Below are 19633 nucleotides of genomic sequence, written 5' to 3'. Positions count from 1 at the left end.
CCGAGGCAGGTCGGCACTGCTGATATTACTAGACCTCTCAGCAGCGTTCGACACAGTCGATCATGAGCTACTAGCTCGCCGCCTCATCGATGCCGGAATACAAGGAACAGCCCTTCAATGGCTGATCTCCTTCCTCCGGGATCGTGGACAGAGGGTAGCAATAGGAGAAAGAACATCAGACCGCTGACAACTTACTTGTGGAGTCCCACAGGGAGCGGTCCTCTCTCCTATCCTATTCAACATCTTTATGCACCCTCTTGCAGAACTGGTACGGAAGTTTGGACTGGGTTGCCATCAATATGCAGATGACACCCAACTCCTCCTCCTGATGGATGGTCGCCCTGACTCTCCCCCAGAAGCATTAGCCAGCTGCCTAGAAGCAGTGACAAGATGGCTCAAGCAGAGTCGTCTGAAGCTCAATCCTTCAAAGACGGAGGTCCTGTGGCTGGGTAGGAAGGGCCCATGTGAGGAAGCGCGCCTGCCTGCCCTGGATGGTGTGCAGCTCTCTATGGCTCACTCCGCCAGGAACCTAGGCATGATTCTGGACACTTCCCTCACAATGGAAGCCCAGATCACGAAGGTAGCGTGGCTGGCATTCTACCACCTCTGCCAAGCCAAGCTACTAGCGCCCTACCTGGCACTGGAACACCTAGCCACAGTGATCCATGCGACGGTCACCTCTAGACTGGACTTTTGTAACTCGCTCTACATAGGCCTGCCCTTAGTCTTGACCCGGAAGCTACAGCTGGTTCAAAATACAGCAGCCAGGATACTCACTGCAACACCGTGGAGGTCCCACATCCGGCCCATTCTCCATCAACTGCAGTGGTTGCCAGTTGAATTCCGGATCAGACTAAAGGTTCTGGTAATTACCTTCAAGGCCATACGCGGTCAGGGCCCAGTGTACCTGAAGGATCGCCTCCCTGCCTACGCCCCCAAAAGAGCCCTGCGCTCCACTGCTACCAACCAGCTAAATGTCCCTGGCCCTAAAGAAGTCTGCCTGGTCTCAACCAGGGCCAGAGCATTCTCTGTTCTGGCCCCCACCTGGTGGAATGAGCTCCTGGAGGAGATCAGGGCCCTGATGGAGCTTAAACAGTTCCGCAGGGCCTGCAAGGAGGAGCTCTTCCTCCAGGCATTCGGTTGAGACCAGATATATATAACCAACAGCGACCAAAGGGCCCCTGCTCCCCGCCCCCCCCCTCAGAACACCACATATACACTCTGGACCTGTTTGTATGTTGCAATGTTGTATTGTTTATTGGTTTTACAATTATAATGTGTTTACAATTATCAGTTATTATTGCACGGTTACCCAAATGTTTTATAAGACTGTTCCATGTATTGTTCTTGTGTTATTATGTAAACTGCCCTGAGCCCCTGGGGTGGGCGGTATATAAATATAATAAATAAATAAATAAATAAATAAATAAATGTGTGTGTCTATATATATATATATTTATTTTTATTTATTTATTTATTTATAAAAACAAATGAATACGTGCCCTATATACTCGCATATAAGCCTAATTTTTCAGCACCTATTTTCACACTGAAAAAGCCCTCCTCAGCTTATACAGAGGTATAGACAGTAATTGAAATAAAACCTGCTCCAGCCAGCCAATTGTTCCATTGCCATTTGCAAATGTGTACTGCAAGCTGATCTTGCTCTGGCAGCTTGTAGGACACCAACGGTTTGATTGGGGGACTCTGATCTTTTTTTTCCTTTTGCCTTCACTTCTTCCTCTTCCTAATCACTTCTTCCAAACTATTCTTTTGGTTTCTGTCGGTGGGGTGGGGTGGGTTTTGGAGTGTTTTCGGATTTACTGTTTCTTTCACCTAGTGTTTCTTCTTTTATCTGAGGGGCAGCATTGTTTGCCTTTTCTTCTTGGGGTTGTGTTTCTTTTAAAAGTTGATTTTTACAGTTCTTTCAGTGTCCAGTTTTATAGTTCTTTATTTCAGTGTTTTGTTCTGGGGGGGGGCACTGCAGTTGTAGTTGCAGTTGTCCATTCTCCAAGTTTGGTAGCTGTTGTACTTGTTGTAGTAGGTTGCCAACTTCGGGTACTGTTGTTCTGCTCTGGCCTGGGAAGCACTGTTTGGTTCTTGTGCCAGAGCTGTTCTCACCGAACAGTTCTATCAGAGCTCTCTCGGGGTGTCTGGCATCAAGAGAGGAAGGGAAGGCAATTGTAAGCCGCTTTGGGACTTCTTTGATTAGTGAAAAGTGGGGTACAAAAACCAGCAGCTATTCATCCTCTTGACTTTTCTGTATTTGGGGGGGGGGGGAGGCTGGATGGGAGAGCCTGTGATGATGCAGCATTTCCCAGCCTCGGCTTCTATGCGAGTCAATAAATTTGCTCAGATTTTGTGGTAAAATTAGGTCCCTTGGCTTATATACGGGTTGGCTTATGTGCGAGTATATATGGTAAATAAAATAAGGCACACTGTACTGAGGAAATCAGACAGTAAAGATAAAATAGGAATGGTAAGGCAGAGCCCCAAAAACATTCAAAGCCCCAAAAGCATAAATCCCTTGCTCAGGCCACCATCTAGTTCAACAATCCGTACCACTGAAGGATCCTCCACTCCTACCACCCTAAAACTACTCCTACTCACCACCTAAAACTATCCAGCTCAGTCCAGAAGACTGCTAATTTGGTTGTTTATACAAATCTGCCTGTAGAAGTTTGGGAAAAGGATGCTTTTTTAATTATAAAAATACTATTATTCATTTTTAGAGTGGATTTGGCACACAGATAAAGGCTACAATGAGACATTATGGCATGACATAATGGTGCTATATCTTGTTCTCCCAGAAACATCTAGAGACAATTAGAATCATAGAAACATAGAATCATAGAGTTGGAAGGGGCCATACAGGCCATCTAGTCCAACCCCCTGCTCAACGCAGGATCAGCCCTAAGCATCCTAAAGCATCCAAGAAAAGTATGTATCCAACCTTTGCTTGAAGACTGCCAGTGAGGGGGAGCTCACCACCTCCTTAGCCAGCCTATTCCACTGCTGAACTACTCTGACTGTGATTTTTTTTCCTGATATCTAGCCTATATCGTTGTACTTGTAGTTTAAACCCATTACTGTGTGTCCTCTCCTCTGCAGCCAACGGAAACAGCATCCTGCCCTCCTCCAAGTGACACCCTTTCAAATAATTAAAGAGGGCTATCATGTCCCCTCTCAACCTCCTTTTCTCCAGGCTGAACATTCCCAAGTCCCTCAACCTATCTTCATATGGCTTGGTCCCTTGGCCCCAAGATCACCTTCGTCGCTCTCCTCTGTACCCTTTCAATTTTATCTACATCCTTCTTGAAGTGAGGCCTCCAGAACTGCACACAGTACTCCAGGTGTGGTCTGACCAGTGCCGTATCCAATGGGACTATGACATCTTGTGATTTTGATGTGATGCCCCTGTTGATACAGCCCAAAATGGCATTTGCCTTTTTTACCACTGCATCACACTGCCTGCTCATGTTTAGTTTACAATCCACAAGTACCCCAAGGTCTCGTTCACACACAGTGTTACCTAGAAGTGTATCCCCCATCCAGTAGGCATGCTTTTCCTTTTTCTGACCCAGATGCAGAACTTTACACTTATATCTTTATTAAATTGCATCTTGTTCTCATTTGCCCATTTTTCCATTGTGTTCAGATCTCGTTGAACTCTGCTCTATCTTCCGGAGTATTTGCCAGTCCTCCCAATTTGGTGTCATCTGCAAACTTGATGAGTAGTCCCTCCACCCCCTCATCTAGATCATTAATAAATATGTTAAAAAGTACCGGGCCGAGCACCGAGCCCTGAGGTACCCCACTACTCACCTCCCTCCAGTCTGATGAAACACCACTGACAACTACTCTTTGAGTGCGGTTCTCTAACCAATTCCCTATCCACCTAACTATCTGAAAATCCAGATTGCAGTCTGCAGAAAATGCAGATTGCAATCCAGATTTATCCATCAGAACATCATGGGGAACCTTATCAAAAGCTTTACTAAAATCCAAGTAAATGACATCAACCGAATTTCCACGATCCAGCAAACCTGTTACTTGGTCAAAAAAGGAAACCAGATTGGTCTGACAGGACCTGTTGGAGACAAATCCATGCTGACTTCCTTGGATCACCAAATTGTCCTCCAGATGTTTGCAGATCGCTCCCTTTATTATCTGCTCCATTATCTTCCCCACAACAGAGGTCAGACTCACTGGTCTGTAGTTTCCCGGGTCATCCTTCCTCCCTTTTTTGAAGATCGGAATAATGTTTGCTCTCTTCCAGTCCTCAGGGACATCTCCAGTCCTTAAAGAGGTCCCGAAGATGATGGACAAGGGTTCTGCAAGTTCTCTGGAAAGTTCTTTGAGCACTCTCGGGTGCATTTCATCCGGCCCAGGGGATTTGAACTCATCCAGTGCAGCTAAATGCCTCTCGACAACCTCTCTATCCATGTCAACCTGCCACCCAGACACTATCCTTTGGCTACTGCCATCTCTAGATGTGCCTAAACCCTTTGACCTGTGGGAAAAAACTAAAATAGGCGCTAAGCCTTTCTGCTTTCTCTGCATCTTCCATTAGAGTTTGTCCATCTGCACCCAAAAGTGGGCCTATTGCCTCCTTTACTTTACGTTTGCTCCTCACATAACTGAAAAATCTTTTCTTGTTGCAATGGGCTTCTCTGGCCAATCTTAGCTCACTCTCAGCTTTGGACTTTCTGATGATTGATCTACAGTGCCTAGTAACCTGTAGGTACTCTTCTTTAGAGCTCTGTCCTTCCCTCCATTTCCTGAACATTTTCCTTTTTTCTTAGTTCCTCTTGAAGTTAACACATAATATGATGTTAGTGTACTGCAAATGGTTCCACCTCTAACAAGCATCAGCCAAGGAAGTGGAGTGGAGAAAAGGAAAACTCACAGCACTCAGGTTTTACAACACACATGGAGTATCAGTAGATATTATGGTTACAAATGTTATCTCTAGTTTACGCCTGATTCTAGACCATAACAAGAGTCTACATTTGTTAAAAATATATTCATCTAAATAAAAAGGTACATATGACTTCCCAGAGAACAGTAGGAAGGGCTCTTTGAAGGGACAGCCCATGCATATTCACTGTTCTAGTGATATTTCACTATAAACAGACTGAACAAGGAACCTCTAGGGAACACCTGGAGGAAACTAGTTATTGCCTTGATTAACAGTTTTGTAATTGAAAAGATGCAAGGGACATAGTCAGGCAGATTTGCCAGAAGATCAAGCTGCCAGGAAAAGCATGATACAGATTAACACCCTAGACTAGAAATGGTTCGGAGGGTAACTGTGTTGGTCTGCTGGCAAACAGCTAGATTTTAGTCCAGTAGCGTCTTAGAGAACTATAACATTTTCAGGGTGTGAGCTTTGGAGAGGCAGAGTACCCTTCATCAGATTAGAAATGGTTCAGTTATAATATGGGAATAACTGGTGTCCTCGTGGGGAGGCACCAGCAGCCTGGTTTGAACAGCTCAGGAGACATGATGACACCTGAAATGCATCAGGACTTCCACTACTGTTAACACAAAAGGTGCTGTAACAATGACAAAGAAAGCCGGTGGGTAATTATGGCACAGAAAAATGTAGTGCTCAAATGAGGCTTAAAACATGGGGAAGTGGCCTTTGAATTATCTGCCATCAGATCCATGTTCTATTATGTGGGGGGAGGGGAAAAGGGAGAGGATGTTAAGAAGAACCTGCCACAAAGCATCCTGTCAAACTAGGCCAAAGCCTTGCCTCTGCTTCCATGCTACCCCTCAGAATGCTTTTGTGTATATTTGAGAGTTGGGGGACTTGAGCTTCTCACATCTTAATTGTGTTTTCAGGTTGCCCCAACAACCCCATTTGTTTCTTACAGCCCTAGAGCCATTTTAAATGCCAAGTCTATTACTCCCTGTTATTGCTGGAACATGCTAAAAGCTTAAAAGGAACATGCTAAAAGCTTGCATTCCTTGAGGAAGCAGCAGGAGGAACGATGCACCTCTAGTTTCAGATGCCCCTTCTTTCAGGAATTAGGCATTTAGTATTAAATAGGTGTTAAGAGTAAGCTGTCAGTTCTACACAGCCCTTTTGGGTCTCCCATTTTCATCCACATTTTGCACGCTGTAAAACCTTCCAGGTTAAAGACTTGAATTTTTAACAAAAGCAAGAAGATACAAACAGCCCTGACACAAAATCACTCCTGCCATAGTAATCTATCACAAAGAAACAAAATGAGGGCACAAGTCCAAGACTTTCTCCTTTGCAGGTCACCTTTGAGGTATATTTAAATATAGCCTTGCTGCATCCAAGACTGTGAGACCTGACGGCATAGGCTGAACTGCACTCCTGCTTCTCAAAGAAAATGCAGACATGACAGTTTTTCCTCAGAGTGTTCAATATTACAAGACAGAATATAAATATCACAAAACAAGTTAAGTATCTTTCCATCACACAAGTAAACAATCAAATTCACTTGAAAATAGTAACAACAAGGTTGAGCTTCAGTCAGAGAGAAGATAAAGTTATACAATGATCTAGCAGTGAAATCATTATGAAAAATGAGGGTTGGAAAAGGCTGACACAAACCTAAAATACAGCAGCAATAAATACTTCATCTGACAGCAATCTGTTTAAACAGCAGCAATGACCCAAAAGCTCAAGAAATGAAGCAGACACTGACACCTAGTGGCTGTCAGGCAGGTGATAAAATGGCACATTAAGAAAGCCTTTAAGGCAACTAAGAAATGTGGAAGGAAATGTGGAAGGTCCAGCTTCAAATGCCAACTAGGAAAATTATCATGCTCCCCCATGCATGAAAATGGCTCTTGCTTTCTCTGTACCCTGTGAGAAACTGGGACCTCTGGCCTCTCTCCTAATCCAAACTGCACAACAATATCTATCCCAGTTGTCTCTTTGACAGGCACTCCTGCCTGAGTGAATTACAAGAGGATTTACACCGGATCTCTTCTCCTCTGCTATAATTTCCCCTCTTTCCCCACCCAATTTGTAACTTTGGTTATAAATATGTCTGCAAAATGATTGCACACTCCATGCTTCTCATGAAGTGAGGTCTAAAACATGAAAGCTTATGCTGAAATCATGCCTTATTAGTCTTTGACATGCTACAAGACTCCTCTTCATGTATTACTGACAATACCAGGGATTTTATAATAATTTTATTGTTATTATTCAGAGTAGTGAAAGTTTTCAGCCTATATTACTATCTAAGAATAGACTGAATGGCATTTTGATATCATACAGTTCTCAAAGTACAGAGAATGGGCAGGGAAAAATATCAACAGGAAGAAAACAGCTTTCACCACTGAAACACGCTGCTCACTTCATGTTCTTCATCAATTTTGTGGACCTTTTAAGTGTGGATTAATATACTCCTAGATATTTGCTAAGATAGTTGCAGTTTGAGAGATGGACCTTGCTATAGAGGGAGGCTTACTGCTTCCTCACCATCTGTTGTCGGTTCACGTAAGAGGACCAACATCAACCACCACCTACTAGATGTTAACTCAGGGACACCACACGACTCTTAGGATCCCCTAAGTGTTGAGTTAATATCTAGTCGGTGGTGGTTGATGTTGGTAAGCTCTTTGAACAAAATGCATGATAGACCTGAGCGAAACTGTACCCTCTCCTAAATATTAAAATCAATAAAGACAGCTGTCTTCCTTGTAGTCAAGGATGCTGTACAGACCAAGCTCATAACATAAAACAAGAAGACAGTTCACTCAGAATTTACCCAACAGACAAGCCTAGTAGAATGTTTACCTGACAGGAGCTGCTAACTGGATCATCTCCATGCTCAGAGTTTTCTTCCTTGGCTGCATTCTGCTTTGGATTTTTGTCCAGTTCTCCGTTTGCTGGGGAAAGAAGCCAAGCTATGCTCTCAGGTTCCTTTTCATCATCCATATCTTCGCTTTCCTGTTCATCTGTACCTCCCTTGCCCTTAAAATGCTTCTCCTCTTCCGTACCATGTTCACTTTGGCTCAAAGAACATGAGTTAGGAACAACTGGTTCCCCAAACCTCTTCTTCTGCAGGAGCTGCCTCTGAGCTTGTTTCAGGGTTTTCTGATAAACTTCAAGCTGGCATAAGATGACTTGGGTGTATTTATTGGGATCAGCTCCTTTAGGGCAGAATGGGACACCCCAGTAATAGTGTACTGTATCTCGGTTGTACTCCTCGTCCGCCAGTGGAAGTGTGCAAGGTGGTGGGGCATTTCCTGGCAATTCAGTTCCTTTTTGGGACTCAGCAGAAGGTCCCACTTTCTCCCAAGGCTGGATCTGCTGTTCAAGCTCAGAATCTGGACCAGTGTAGTGGGCCAGGGTGCTATGCTTTTGAGGCAATATTGCTAGTGGTTCTGAGCACCCAGGAACAGGGTCTCTCTCTGAACAATTCTGGGAATGATTTTCTATGTCCTGGCTTGCAGGTTTTGAAGGGCTGCACCCTCCTGCAAAGAGTTGCCGAGGTGCCAGTGGCCAAGCACCCAGAGGCCTTCGGGGAAAGGTGGGACTTGAGGCAAAGAAGTCTTGTAGACAGGGCGGTGTGTCACTGGAATCACTGCTTGCTGGTGAGGAAGATCCTTCAGTTGATCTTTCAGGCTGGCTCTTCCCTGGAGACACAGTTATACTAGAGACCAGCGAGCTCTCAACTATCTCCTGGCTCAACCTTGTCAGGACCACAAGGGGTCTTTTGGCAACATCTGTCTGTCCATTCTCATTAGCTTTACGGCTGGGCAAAAGGGAGCCGCCCTTAGAGCACAAAGATTCAGAGTGTGGTGGTGGGGCTGTGAGGAACTCAGAAGCCTCTGGTCCAGGTGGGTGGCTTGGCACTGGGGACTCAGGTGCCTGGGCAGGCGGAGGCAGAGCAGCTGCAGCAGCAGAATCACAGGGCTGGCAACTCTAAAGGGGAGAGCAAAACACAAACACAATTTGCCTTTAAAAAACATAAAGGTAAAGGTATCCCCTGTGCAAGTACTGGGTATGTCTGACCCTTGGGGTGACGCCCTCAAGTGTTTTCTTGGCAGACTCAGTACGGGGTGGTTTGCCAGTGCCTTCCCCAGTCATTACCCCCCAGCAAGCTGGGTACTCATTTTACCGACCTCGGAAGGATGGAAGGCTGAGTCAACCTTGAGCCAGCTGCTGGGATTGAACTCCCAGCCTCATGGGCAGAGCTTCAGACTGCATGTCTGCTGCCTTACCACTCTGGGTCACAAGAGGCTCTTTAAAAAACATAGACTCGTATTTATTGAACTAAACTGACTGTTATACTGCAGAGCAAAAGAGACAAATGGACATCTCCACAACAATCTATGAAAGATAGGTAAAGGTGAAATTCACCATTAGCCACCAATAATGGCACAATAAAGCCTCTAAATGTGCTTGGAGCTCCCCTCGTCAGACAAATCTATGCCTTCTGGAAGTAGAATTCCAGCTGGAGATCTGCCCTAGACACACTCCTTTAACACCATTGATGAGAGGAAATGGACTAGGGTATTTCTAGGCAGCCCAAATATCTTTTGCCCTACTTACACTGAGGCTCTCAGCAATAGCCTTTCTCAGGAGCTCTTCTTCTTCCTCTTCCTGTGAGTTCAACTGCCTGGCTTCTTGCTCACTCATTTTCAGGGCCAGGGCAAATTGTTCATCTTCTGTCATCTCTGGAAAGAGAACAAAATAAATAAACAGAATAAAATTCTCCCACAAGAAGGTACCGAAGGACTTTCACCTTCATGGGGGTGGGGGAGAGATAACAAATTGGTTCAGACTCTTACATCTCAGCTTCCTTTCCTGTGCACCTTCAAAACTGGAACAGGCAGTGCTAAATGCAGAGTGATGCACTTTGGGCACCCTCAAATCACTGAACCAAAGACAAGGCACTGAGTTAAGGGCAGCCATAATCTCAACTCTGACTTCTGAGGTGAGTTCCTCACAATGAAATGTTTTATCACATAATCACCCAGCAGCAGCTCCCATTTTGTACTTCCACATGCAGCATATGTGTCTGAGAGTGTAGAAAAGAAAATGATGTGGATTTTGAAACCTGAACTGTGTGTGAACAGACACTTTTGAAAAGGCACGGTCTTGATGGCAGAGCAGAATGATGCTCTTTACCACACAGTGTTGTTATTAATTTAAATAAAGTCACAATGCTCTTGTGATGTACACTGCTGTGGAAACATGTCTGAAATTTAACCATGCAAAACCCCCGGAGACTGCAAAGAATTATCTTCCAATGAAAAAGAGCACAACCATCAAACACCCCTTTTTGACAGGCCCAATGAAGCAACTGCTTTTTGGTACAGCCTTTTCCCAGTGTTCCCCTTACGGATTTCCCAGGACCCAGTAGTAATCACAAGTGACTGTTTTAAAAACAAAAGCAGTTTGGAAACTAGCTGTTCACTGAGATTTCTGATCCACCACTTTTGCACTGCTAAAAATAGCCAACCTGCAAAACAGAATGATAAAGAAACTCCACAGCTTTCTGGGGATTTGAAGAGTACCCTGAAATGCTCTTCAGTCAAACCCTTCTAAGGTTGGTTCTGACACACAAAGGCCTCTCAAACAAAACTTCAACCAAAAAAAAGTACCTGAGTCTACAATGCTGTACTCAGAGGGGAGACAAAAGAGAGATTTTTGATCACTTCCCACAAATGTTGAATGTCACTGAGGCTCCTTAATGCACTAATAAAAAGCATTATGGCATCAAAAGAACTAGAATTCAGTTTCAACCTCCTGGATGGTATCTCAAAGTGGACACGTTTCACATGAGAAATGCTTTCAGACCAGACCTCACATCTGGAATCCAGGGCCTCTAATTCTCAGCTAAAAGAAAAGGGCTGCCACATTGGGCTGAGAAAGAAATGGCAAAAGACAGACTTCAAGACATCTGCTGGAGAGATCACAACAGGACTGAAGCAACAACTCCATGTGCCACAATGCAATGTTTCATTTTCCTCTGCTGCACAAGTATTTTTTTTTTCACCAGGGCTGAATTTAGCTATTCCTTCTGCACATAGAAGTGGACTGGGACACATAATTATAGACTTTCCACTGCATGGAAGTAATCTGATTTCTTTTTCCTTCAATGCTTAATGGAAGTGAGGGCCAAGAGAGAGTAACAAGAAGGCAGACAGGTTTCTACAAGAAGCTTCTGCCCCACTATAGCTATATTGCAGGAAGGCGGAAATCTGCATTACTATATAGGTACTGTTAAGTGTGGCAGGACCCCCTGCCTTACCAACAGGCACACTGTCTTCTACAATCAATGGCATCCCTCAACAGTCTAGGCTTAAGCCAAAGCCACGACACTGCTAAGGTCTGACTGAGCCAGGTCAGACTCCATCTTAGAAATCATTGCCTTAGGTTCAGCCTCTGCCTGCTCTAGGTGCCCCCTGGCTCAACCTTGCTCTCCAGTTTACCTCCTCTCCATTGCATTGCTGATCAGTGGTCTGGCCCCATGCTGTTTGCCCAGAGACTCCTAGGCACATGATGGAAATTTGTCTTTTGTCTTACATATTCACTGCCAGGGGAAATCTCCTCCCCACATCCTGTCAGCTAGCCCCATCGAGACATGATGGCTCTCTTCCTCAGAGACATTAATACCTTTGTTTAAGCCCATCTTTGGCCATCTCCTGATCCAGCCAGGGCATTGGAAACCTCCCAGGCTGGGTTGTGTTGCTTCCTCTGACTCTCCATTCATCAGACAGGTAATTATACCAAGCCTTCCACCTTTCCTCCCTTTCTCTGTTTGTATGACTGTTTGTAGGTGTGTTAGCTATTTGTGTGTCTTTTTGTTATTTTCTTCAATAAAGCTTGTCTTTATCATTTTACCAGTTACATGGGTGCCTTGAGTTCCTACGGGTGCAATAACTCTGGTATACATAGGCAAGATCCATAACGCTAGTTACCCTCCTGTCGCTATAACAGCTATTTTCCCCACAAGCTCTAAGACACGTGTTCTAGGACATGTGTCCACGCAATTCGGGTAACAATACACACTTAGAGTTCCTGAAGATGATTGCGTAATGCAGCTTCTATCAACTTTTTTTTACCATTTTTTTTACCACTGAGAAATCCTTGAAACACTCTTCAGGCTTCAAGAAACCCCAGAAGTAGCACGATCGCGCAAAATATGGTTGGGAAGCATAGCTGTGCACATGCCCACCCATGACTCCTCCCTTTCCCATCCCCTCCAGGCCCAACATTAGCCATTTTGGGAGGAAGGGTGAGTTGGAATGACCATATATGGTCATATATGAGAAGCCATATAGTCATATATGGTCGATCATGAGCTTCTAGCTTGCCGCCTCATCGATGCCAGAATACGAGGGACAGCCCTTCAATGGCTGATCTCCTTCCTCCGGGATTGTGGACAGAGGGTTGCAATAGGAGAGAGAACATCTGACCGCCAACAACTTACTTGTGGAGTCCCACAAGGAGCGGTCCTCTCTCCTATCCTATTCAACATCTTCATGCGCCCTCTTGCACAACTGGTATGGAGGTTTGGGCTGGGTTGTCATCAATATGCAGATGACACCCAGGTCTTCCTCCTGATGGGCGGCCGCCCTGACTCTCCCCCAGAAGCATTAGCCAGTCGCCTGGAAGAAGTGACAAGATGGCTTAAGCAGAGTCGTCTGAAGCTCAATCCTTCAAAGATGGAGGTCCTGTGGCTGGGTAAGAAGGGGCCATGTGAGAAAGCGCGCCTGCGCACCCTGGATGGCATAGAGCTCACTATGGCTCACTCAGCCAGGAACCTGGGTGTGATTCTGGACGCTTCCCTCACAATGGAAGCCCAGATCACAAAGGTAGCGCGGCTGGCATTCTACCATCTCCGCCAAGCCAAACTACTAGCACCCTACCTGGCCCCGGAACACCTAGCCACAGTGATCCATGCGACGGTCACCTCTAGACTGGACTTCTGTAACTCGCTCTACGCAGGCCTGCCCTTAGCCTTGACCCGGAAACTACAGCTGGTCCAAAATGCAGCGGTCAGGATCCTCACAGCAACACCATGGAGGTCCCACATCCATGGTTATCAGTTGAATTCCGTATCAGACTAAAGGTCCTGGTAATTACTTTCAAGGCCATATGCAGTCAGTGTACCTGAGGGACTGCCTCCCTGCTTATGCCTCCAAAAGAGCCCTACACTCCTCCGCCACCAACTGGCTAATGGTCCCTGGCCCCAAAGAAGTCCGCTTGTCCTCAACCAGGGCCAGAACATTCTCTGTTCTGGCCCCCACCTGGTGGAATGAGCTCCCAGAAGAGATCAGGGCCCTGACGGAGCTTAAACAGTCCCGCAGGGCCTGCAAAAGGGAGCTCTTCCACCAGGCCTTTGGTTGAGACCAGGCACAACCAACAGCAAATGATGGGCCCCTGCTCCCCTCCATCTCAGAACTCCACCAGAGTGCTCTAGACCTGTTTGTACTGTTTAGTGTATCATTTTTTTATACTGTTTATTATTACAACTACCTGTTATTAATATTGTATGGTTATTCAGGTGGTATTGATTGTTTTATGTATCGTTCATAAGTTCCATGTAAACTGCCCTGAGTCCCCAGGGAGGGCAGTATATAAATCAAATAAATAAACAAACAAACAAACATCACCTGATTAGTGTTTAATAACACTGCTTATCCTATCTCATTTTCTGCTTTTGTTATGGACATGTACTGGGCACAACCAAACTATCAGGCACCATAAAATGCAATGCAGATCAAACTCTTACTTATGAAGCAATAGGACATCTCATTCCCCCTTCCTTCCCCCGCTCAGCAAAATGGAATACTCCAGACAAGAATTCTGGCATTTCAGACATGGCCCTAATTTCCCTCACCAAAATTGGGATGCAAAGACTACTACAACAACTTGGTGCTTATTGTAAAGAAGAAGGTCTTAAAATAAACTACGATAAGACAAAAGTAATGGTCTTTAGAAAAAGGGCCAAAAAGTTCTCTTGGAGCATATCTGGAAATTCTGTTAGCCAGTGCAATTCATTTAAATATCTGGGTATCACATTTAGTGAGAGGCTGAATTGGAAACTTCATTTGGACACCATTAGATCCTCTGCAACACGCCTAGTAGGCACTATTCTGAAGTTTTATTATACAATAGGAGGCTTCCTCATCGATCCAGCCCTCAAATTATACTAGTGCAAGGTTATCCCCCATCTCTTGTATGGAGTAGAGGTCTGGGGATGGAAGGAAAACATCATACCTAGGCTAGAATCTGTTCAAAATATATTCTTAAGGCGAATTCTAGCCCTACCTAGGGGAACTCCGGCTGTTTTGATGAGGGCAGAAACAGGTCTGCCCTCTCTTAGTGCCCGAATACAATTGGCAATTTTAAAACAGTGGAAAAACCTTAGGTTAGCCAACTTAAACAAATTTAGTCATCAGTCCTTTAATATAATGTTATCTAAGGATCCAGCACGGCATAGCCTTATTAATAGCCTTATTGCATGCTACTCCATCCCCGATGACCTCCTAAATCCTTCAGCTAATAACTCTCACCTTAGAGACTTGATCTTCAAAAGTGATGCCCAGTTAGACAGAATGCAAATTTTGAAAATTAAGTCAGCAACATGGTTTAAGCGGTTTAAACATGACCACCGTAGATCCTCTTATCTAATGAAGATCACTAACCATAATCTCAGAGTAACTTTCACATCACTTCGATTTGAAACGATGCCTACAGAGGTACTGGCGGGCCGATTTAGCTGTACGCCAAAAAACCAGCGTCTTTGTATTTGTGGTGCACAAGCTCTGGAGGATTTACCCCACTAGATCTTTGACTGCTTACTTTATGCTCAACCCAGAGCCAAATTTCTCAATGAGATATTACGGGGTTCTAACTAGGGTTGTGCATCGGGGCCCCGATTCGGACCGGTTCGGGTTCGGACCGGCCCGATTCGGACCGGTTCGGATCCGAATTGGCCGATTCGGACCGATTCGGACCGGTCCGAATCGATTCGGGAGCCAATACAAGTCAATGGAGGCCATTGACTTGCATGACTTGCAATGGAGGCCATTGACTTGCATTGAAAGGCTCCCGAATCGATTTGGAGCTGTCCGAGCCGATTCGGGGCCAATGCAAGTCAATGGAAGCCATTGACTTGCATTGGAGCCTCCCGAATCGTTTCGGGCGTTTCGGGGCCAATGCAAGTCAATGTCTCCATTGACTTGCATTGGCAAGCCTTCCCCCGCCTTCCCCGGGGGCTGGGAGGGAGGGGGTGCAAGTTGCACCCCTGAAACTTCTTGGGGATCTCAGGGAGGGTCTTCCCTGAGTCCCCTGAAAGTTTCAAGAAGATTGGACCACGGGGTCCAATGCTACGGGCTCCCAAAGAGGGTGCCCCTATCCGCTCCATTGGTTACAATGGAGCGTCAGGTTCTCTAGGCTGAACATGTTTCTCCATAGACTTCTATGGGGGATGTTCCTTGGGAGCCCCCAGGATGGGACCCCCTGGTGCAATCTTCCTGAAACTTGCAGGGGATGGAGGGAAGACCCCCCCAGAGATCCCCTGCAAGTTTCATGAAGATTGGACCAAGGGGTCCCCATCCTATGGGCTCCCAAAAGCGTGAGAAAAAAATGATTACAGAACAAGGAAATTGGCAATCAGGACCTGCTTTCTCTCCAGCCTCGAGACGTCGTACGAGCTGTGAGAGAAATGCGCCACGATCTTCCGGCACTTCTCGATGAGATGCCTGAAGTCAATGGCTTCGGCGGATGAACCGGTTCCCTTGGAGCCGACCCCAAGGGCATCCTTAACCACGAGGTGGAGAAGGTGGGCCGCACAGGAGATGTGCTTCAGGCCCATGCCCTTGACCGCCTTGGTCATGTTGAGGGCACCATCTGTCACCAAGAAGCCCTTGGTGACCCCCGTCCCACTGCCTACCCAGCCATCTACCATTCTACGAATGGTGCCCTCGATGTTGTCTGCCGTGTGCCGCACATCGAAGGGTTCGATGTGCAGCAAGGCATGGCGATAGCCTGCCCGGCAGCCCTCACCCTGCCTAACAGGCTCAACCCCACCCAGCACCTCCCGTACGTCCCACCAATGCGCAGTCAGCGAGATGTACGCATCTTGCGCATGACATGACGTCCATATATCCGAGGTGAAGTGTACGGTCCCTGAAGCTCGGGACATCTCTACCTCCACCCGGCACCTGGCTGCCCTATAAAGAGAGGGCAACACTGTCCTGCTAATCGTGGTACGACTAGGAGGCGTGTACCAGGTGGATATGCGACGGCATAGTCGGTGGAAGTACATGTCGTCGGCCAGACGAAAGGGGTACCCACCCACGGCCATGAGCGCAGCTAGGTCATGGTTCGCGGCCCTACACCCTGCCTCAAACCCCCCTTTTGGCATGCCACTGCCAGCCCGGGCAAGCATCTCCACCATGGTCGCTTGCCTCCCTCTAACTCCACCCGCCCCCTGAGCAGAACTCTTAGGGAGAGCTCTCGAGGTGGAGGTCCCAGGGAGACTCTCCAGCCCCGTGCCGGTAGGTTGTGCCTGTGCAGGCACCCCACTGCCAGCCTGTCTCTCCCCCTGAAGCAGGACAGCCTGGTGGTGCCTCTTCAGGTGGTTCATGAGGCCGCTAGTCGTGTAGTGGCGCTCCTGCCTTCCACGACTAACCCTCTGCCTACAGAGCTGGCACTCTGCTAGGTGGGTTCCCTCCACTGTCTGGAAGTAATTCCAGACTTTGGAGCCTTTGGACGACGCAGGCTGGCTTGCAGCCTGGGAAGTCCTCTGAGCTGCCTCCTGTGAGGAGCTCGGGCCGGACACACCGTGTCCTGAGGTGGGGACAGAAAGAGGTGAGAGAGGGGGAAGGGGTCGAGATGGCGGGGCAGGGGGTGCCACCTCCATCTCTCCCTCTTGCACCACCTCTACCATCTGCTCCTGTTCCCCCCCCCCAATTGAAGCCTGCTGGATCCTGGAGGAGAAAGGGGAGTAGACTGGCGGGCCAGTCCCTCACCCATCTCCTCCAGGGCTCTCTGCACCCCCGAGGTGATGCCTGGGGACATGAAGGACAAGCCACTCATGTCCCCAAGGCTCACCCCGAGGGAGAGATCAGGCAACTTCTCCTGACGCCCCCATGCCTCGCTAGCAAAAGGAGCGGCACGAGGGGCTGTCTGATCAGCAGGCCCCGCAGAAGTGCCACCAAAGACCCCTGCCTGCCGCACCTTAGAAGGGGGCGCCCCGTCAGCCGCCTCAATAAAGAGACCCTTGCGGACACTCTTTATTGCACCACTCCGGCCAGAGGTCGGAGTGGTGGAAGGTCGACCCAAGACAGGCCTCTTCTCAGGTGGGGGGAAGGACACTTCCTTCCCCCTCTCACTCCCCTCCACCCCTCTGGTTTTCTGTAGGGCCTTTCCCCCAGGGCCCCTAGCCTGACCTTCCTTCTTCACACTCATGTTCCCTTGGACAAACTTTTCCTACTAACTGTCTGTAATCTAAGAGACAGGGAAATTTGAGGCCCTACCACTAACTGCCCTAACACTTGTTTCTAAGGAAACCTTGAAACTTATAAAACCCTCCCACCAGCTACCTGTTTAGTTTTTTTAGACCCTAAGCTGACCTAACTTCTATGGAGTTTTCCTGTTCTCTCTCTCTCTCTCCCTTTTTTTTTTTTTTTGTTAAACGAAAGGAACCTGTCTGGTCCTAGCTAAGTTTAACTGTCCCTACCTAACCTACAGCAGGGGAAAATTAGGAAAAAAAACCTTTTTAGACTTTTAAAGTGTTTTAAACTACCTGAGTGTTACTAGCTAGAAGGAAGGCTGGAGCAGATTTGTGCACCAAGCCCCCACCTGATCTGCTAAGAAGAACCCCTAAACCTGTTGGCCTCTAAATCAATTCCTGTCTCTACCAGGAAAGCTGGCCTTCAATAAGGCACAGCCCCTGCTGGTTTAAATGTTTTTTTAACTATCAAGAAAATACAATTTTAACCTAAAACCCAAATCACTGTTCTCTTATAAAAATCCTATCTGGCTACTTAGGAAAGAAACTATCTATTCTAAAAAATTATTTGCACTTTATAATTTCTCCTAACACTATGGATTTTACTGCCTATTTAAAGGGTCACTAATTGGACACCCCAAGAAGAACGCAGCAATTCCCCCCAGGAAGGAAACAAACAATCCCCAAAACACCAACCAGCTGCCAGCCACCCAGGGCACTCTCCCAAAGGTGGCAACCAAGCAAAAGTGGCCCTGCAAGGCCCAAACTGCCAAATCAAACCAAGCCTAGCCTAGGCCAACCAAACAGCTTCTGCAAACAACCGCAGCCACCCAGGGCACTCCCCCAAGGGTGGCCACCAAGAAAAACTTGCCCCGCAGGGCCCTAACCAAACAAGCTAACTCTACCAAAGAAACAGCTCCCAGCAAACAAGCAGCAGCCACCCAGGGCACTCCCCCAAAGGTGGCTGGCAAAAACTGGCCCTGCAAGGCCCTAAGCTAAACCAACCTAACAAACACAACCTAACAAACTAAACTAAACTAAACTAAAGAAAAAACTAAACTAAAACTAGCCCCCCACCAAAAAAACACCTACACACCTATCAAACAACCAGCTGCCACCCAGGGCACGAAGCCCAAAGGTGGCAACTGAGGAAACCTGTAGAAAAAAACCCAAAACAACCAAACCCCCCCCAAAACAAACAATCAGAAACAAGGCAACTTTAAAATACAAGCCCCAACCCCCACCCCCAAAATACTTTAACAAAAAACAACACAGCAAACAGTTAACACAATGAACAGCAAACACAATTCCCCAACCCCCCCCCAGGCCCCCACCCACAGAAACCCAAAGGCAAAAAACTTTTGAAAAGAGGAGAGAGAGAGAGGGAGAGAGAGAGAGAGAGGGGGGAAAATAGAGAAAAATAGAAAAGCAGAAGAAAAAAACCCCTAAAACAAACTATTGCTGTCTTGTCCAGCGCAGTCCACACAGGCCAGGTCCAGAGAAGTCCACCAGTCCAGGAGTCCAGAAGGCAGCAGGCAGGCCGGCCGCTCTACCAAGCAGGAGCTTAGGAGCAGCACACAGCCAGCCAGCCAGCCAGAGCTCAAAGTGAGCTCCAGCAAGCAGCCCCTCGCTTTAAGTAGCCTCCTCCTGTGCAGGCTACAAAGCAAGGGGATTTAAAAAATAAAAACCCCTCTGTGAGTGGCCAGAATGCCTGAGCTGAAAAGCTACAGGCATTCTGGTTGGCCACTCACTCCCCCCCTCCCCCCCCGCCGCCATTTTAGGCGCCAAAAAAAATTCAGTAAAAAAAAAAAAACATTCCAGACAGCCAGGGAGGCTTCAGGCAACGGCTGCCTGAAGCCTCCGACTCAAGCCGAATCGATTCGGGCCGAATCGATTCGGCGGTCCGAAACGCCGAATCTCGGCGATTCGGACCGCTAGGGGGAGCCAGAGGTCCGATTCGGACCGTTCCTGGCTCGGAAACGCCCGAATCGGCCCCGATTCGGCCCATTCGGGCGTTTCCGAATCCGAATCGCCCATCCTTAGTTCTAACCTTCACTCCCTTGCTGAAAAGTTAATCTATCTTTTATCTGACCAGGTTGATGATGTAACATATAAAACCGCCCTATTTGCCTTGGCTGCAAGGAAAATAAGGGCCAATGTTA

At 47.1% G+C, this 19633-nt stretch overlaps 1 protein-coding gene across 22 annotated transcripts in view; it reads right to left on the bottom strand.

The window, feature by feature from the left end:
* UIMC1 (ubiquitin interaction motif containing 1) overlaps nucleotides 1-19633 on the bottom strand; it is a 128831-nt gene that overhangs the window by 42399 nt on the left and 66799 nt on the right. For 21 of the 22 annotated variants that reach the window (XR_013229138.1, XR_013229139.1, XR_013229137.1 and 18 more), the window contains 2 exons: nucleotides 9551-9675; nucleotides 7790-8920 (listed from right to left, as the gene is read on the bottom strand). Coding sequence is in view for 18 of the 22 variants with exons in the window: in XM_077326278.1 (XP_077182393.1) it covers nucleotides 7790-8920; nucleotides 9551-9675 (1256 nt within the window). In the remaining 4 variants the exon portion in view is untranslated. Of the gene's footprint in view, nucleotides 1-7789; nucleotides 8921-9550; nucleotides 9676-12437; nucleotides 12577-19633 lie in introns of those variants that run through there. The other variant, XM_077326288.1, reaches the window with a different exon arrangement.

Source organism: Paroedura picta, chromosome 3, assembly GCF_049243985.1.
Source record: "Paroedura picta isolate Pp20150507F chromosome 3, Ppicta_v3.0, whole genome shotgun sequence".
Taxonomy (NCBI): Eukaryota; Metazoa; Chordata; class Lepidosauria; order Squamata; family Gekkonidae; genus Paroedura; species Paroedura picta.
Note: the sequence above shows the minus strand (reverse complement) of the source record. Positions and strands in the feature narration are given on the sequence as shown.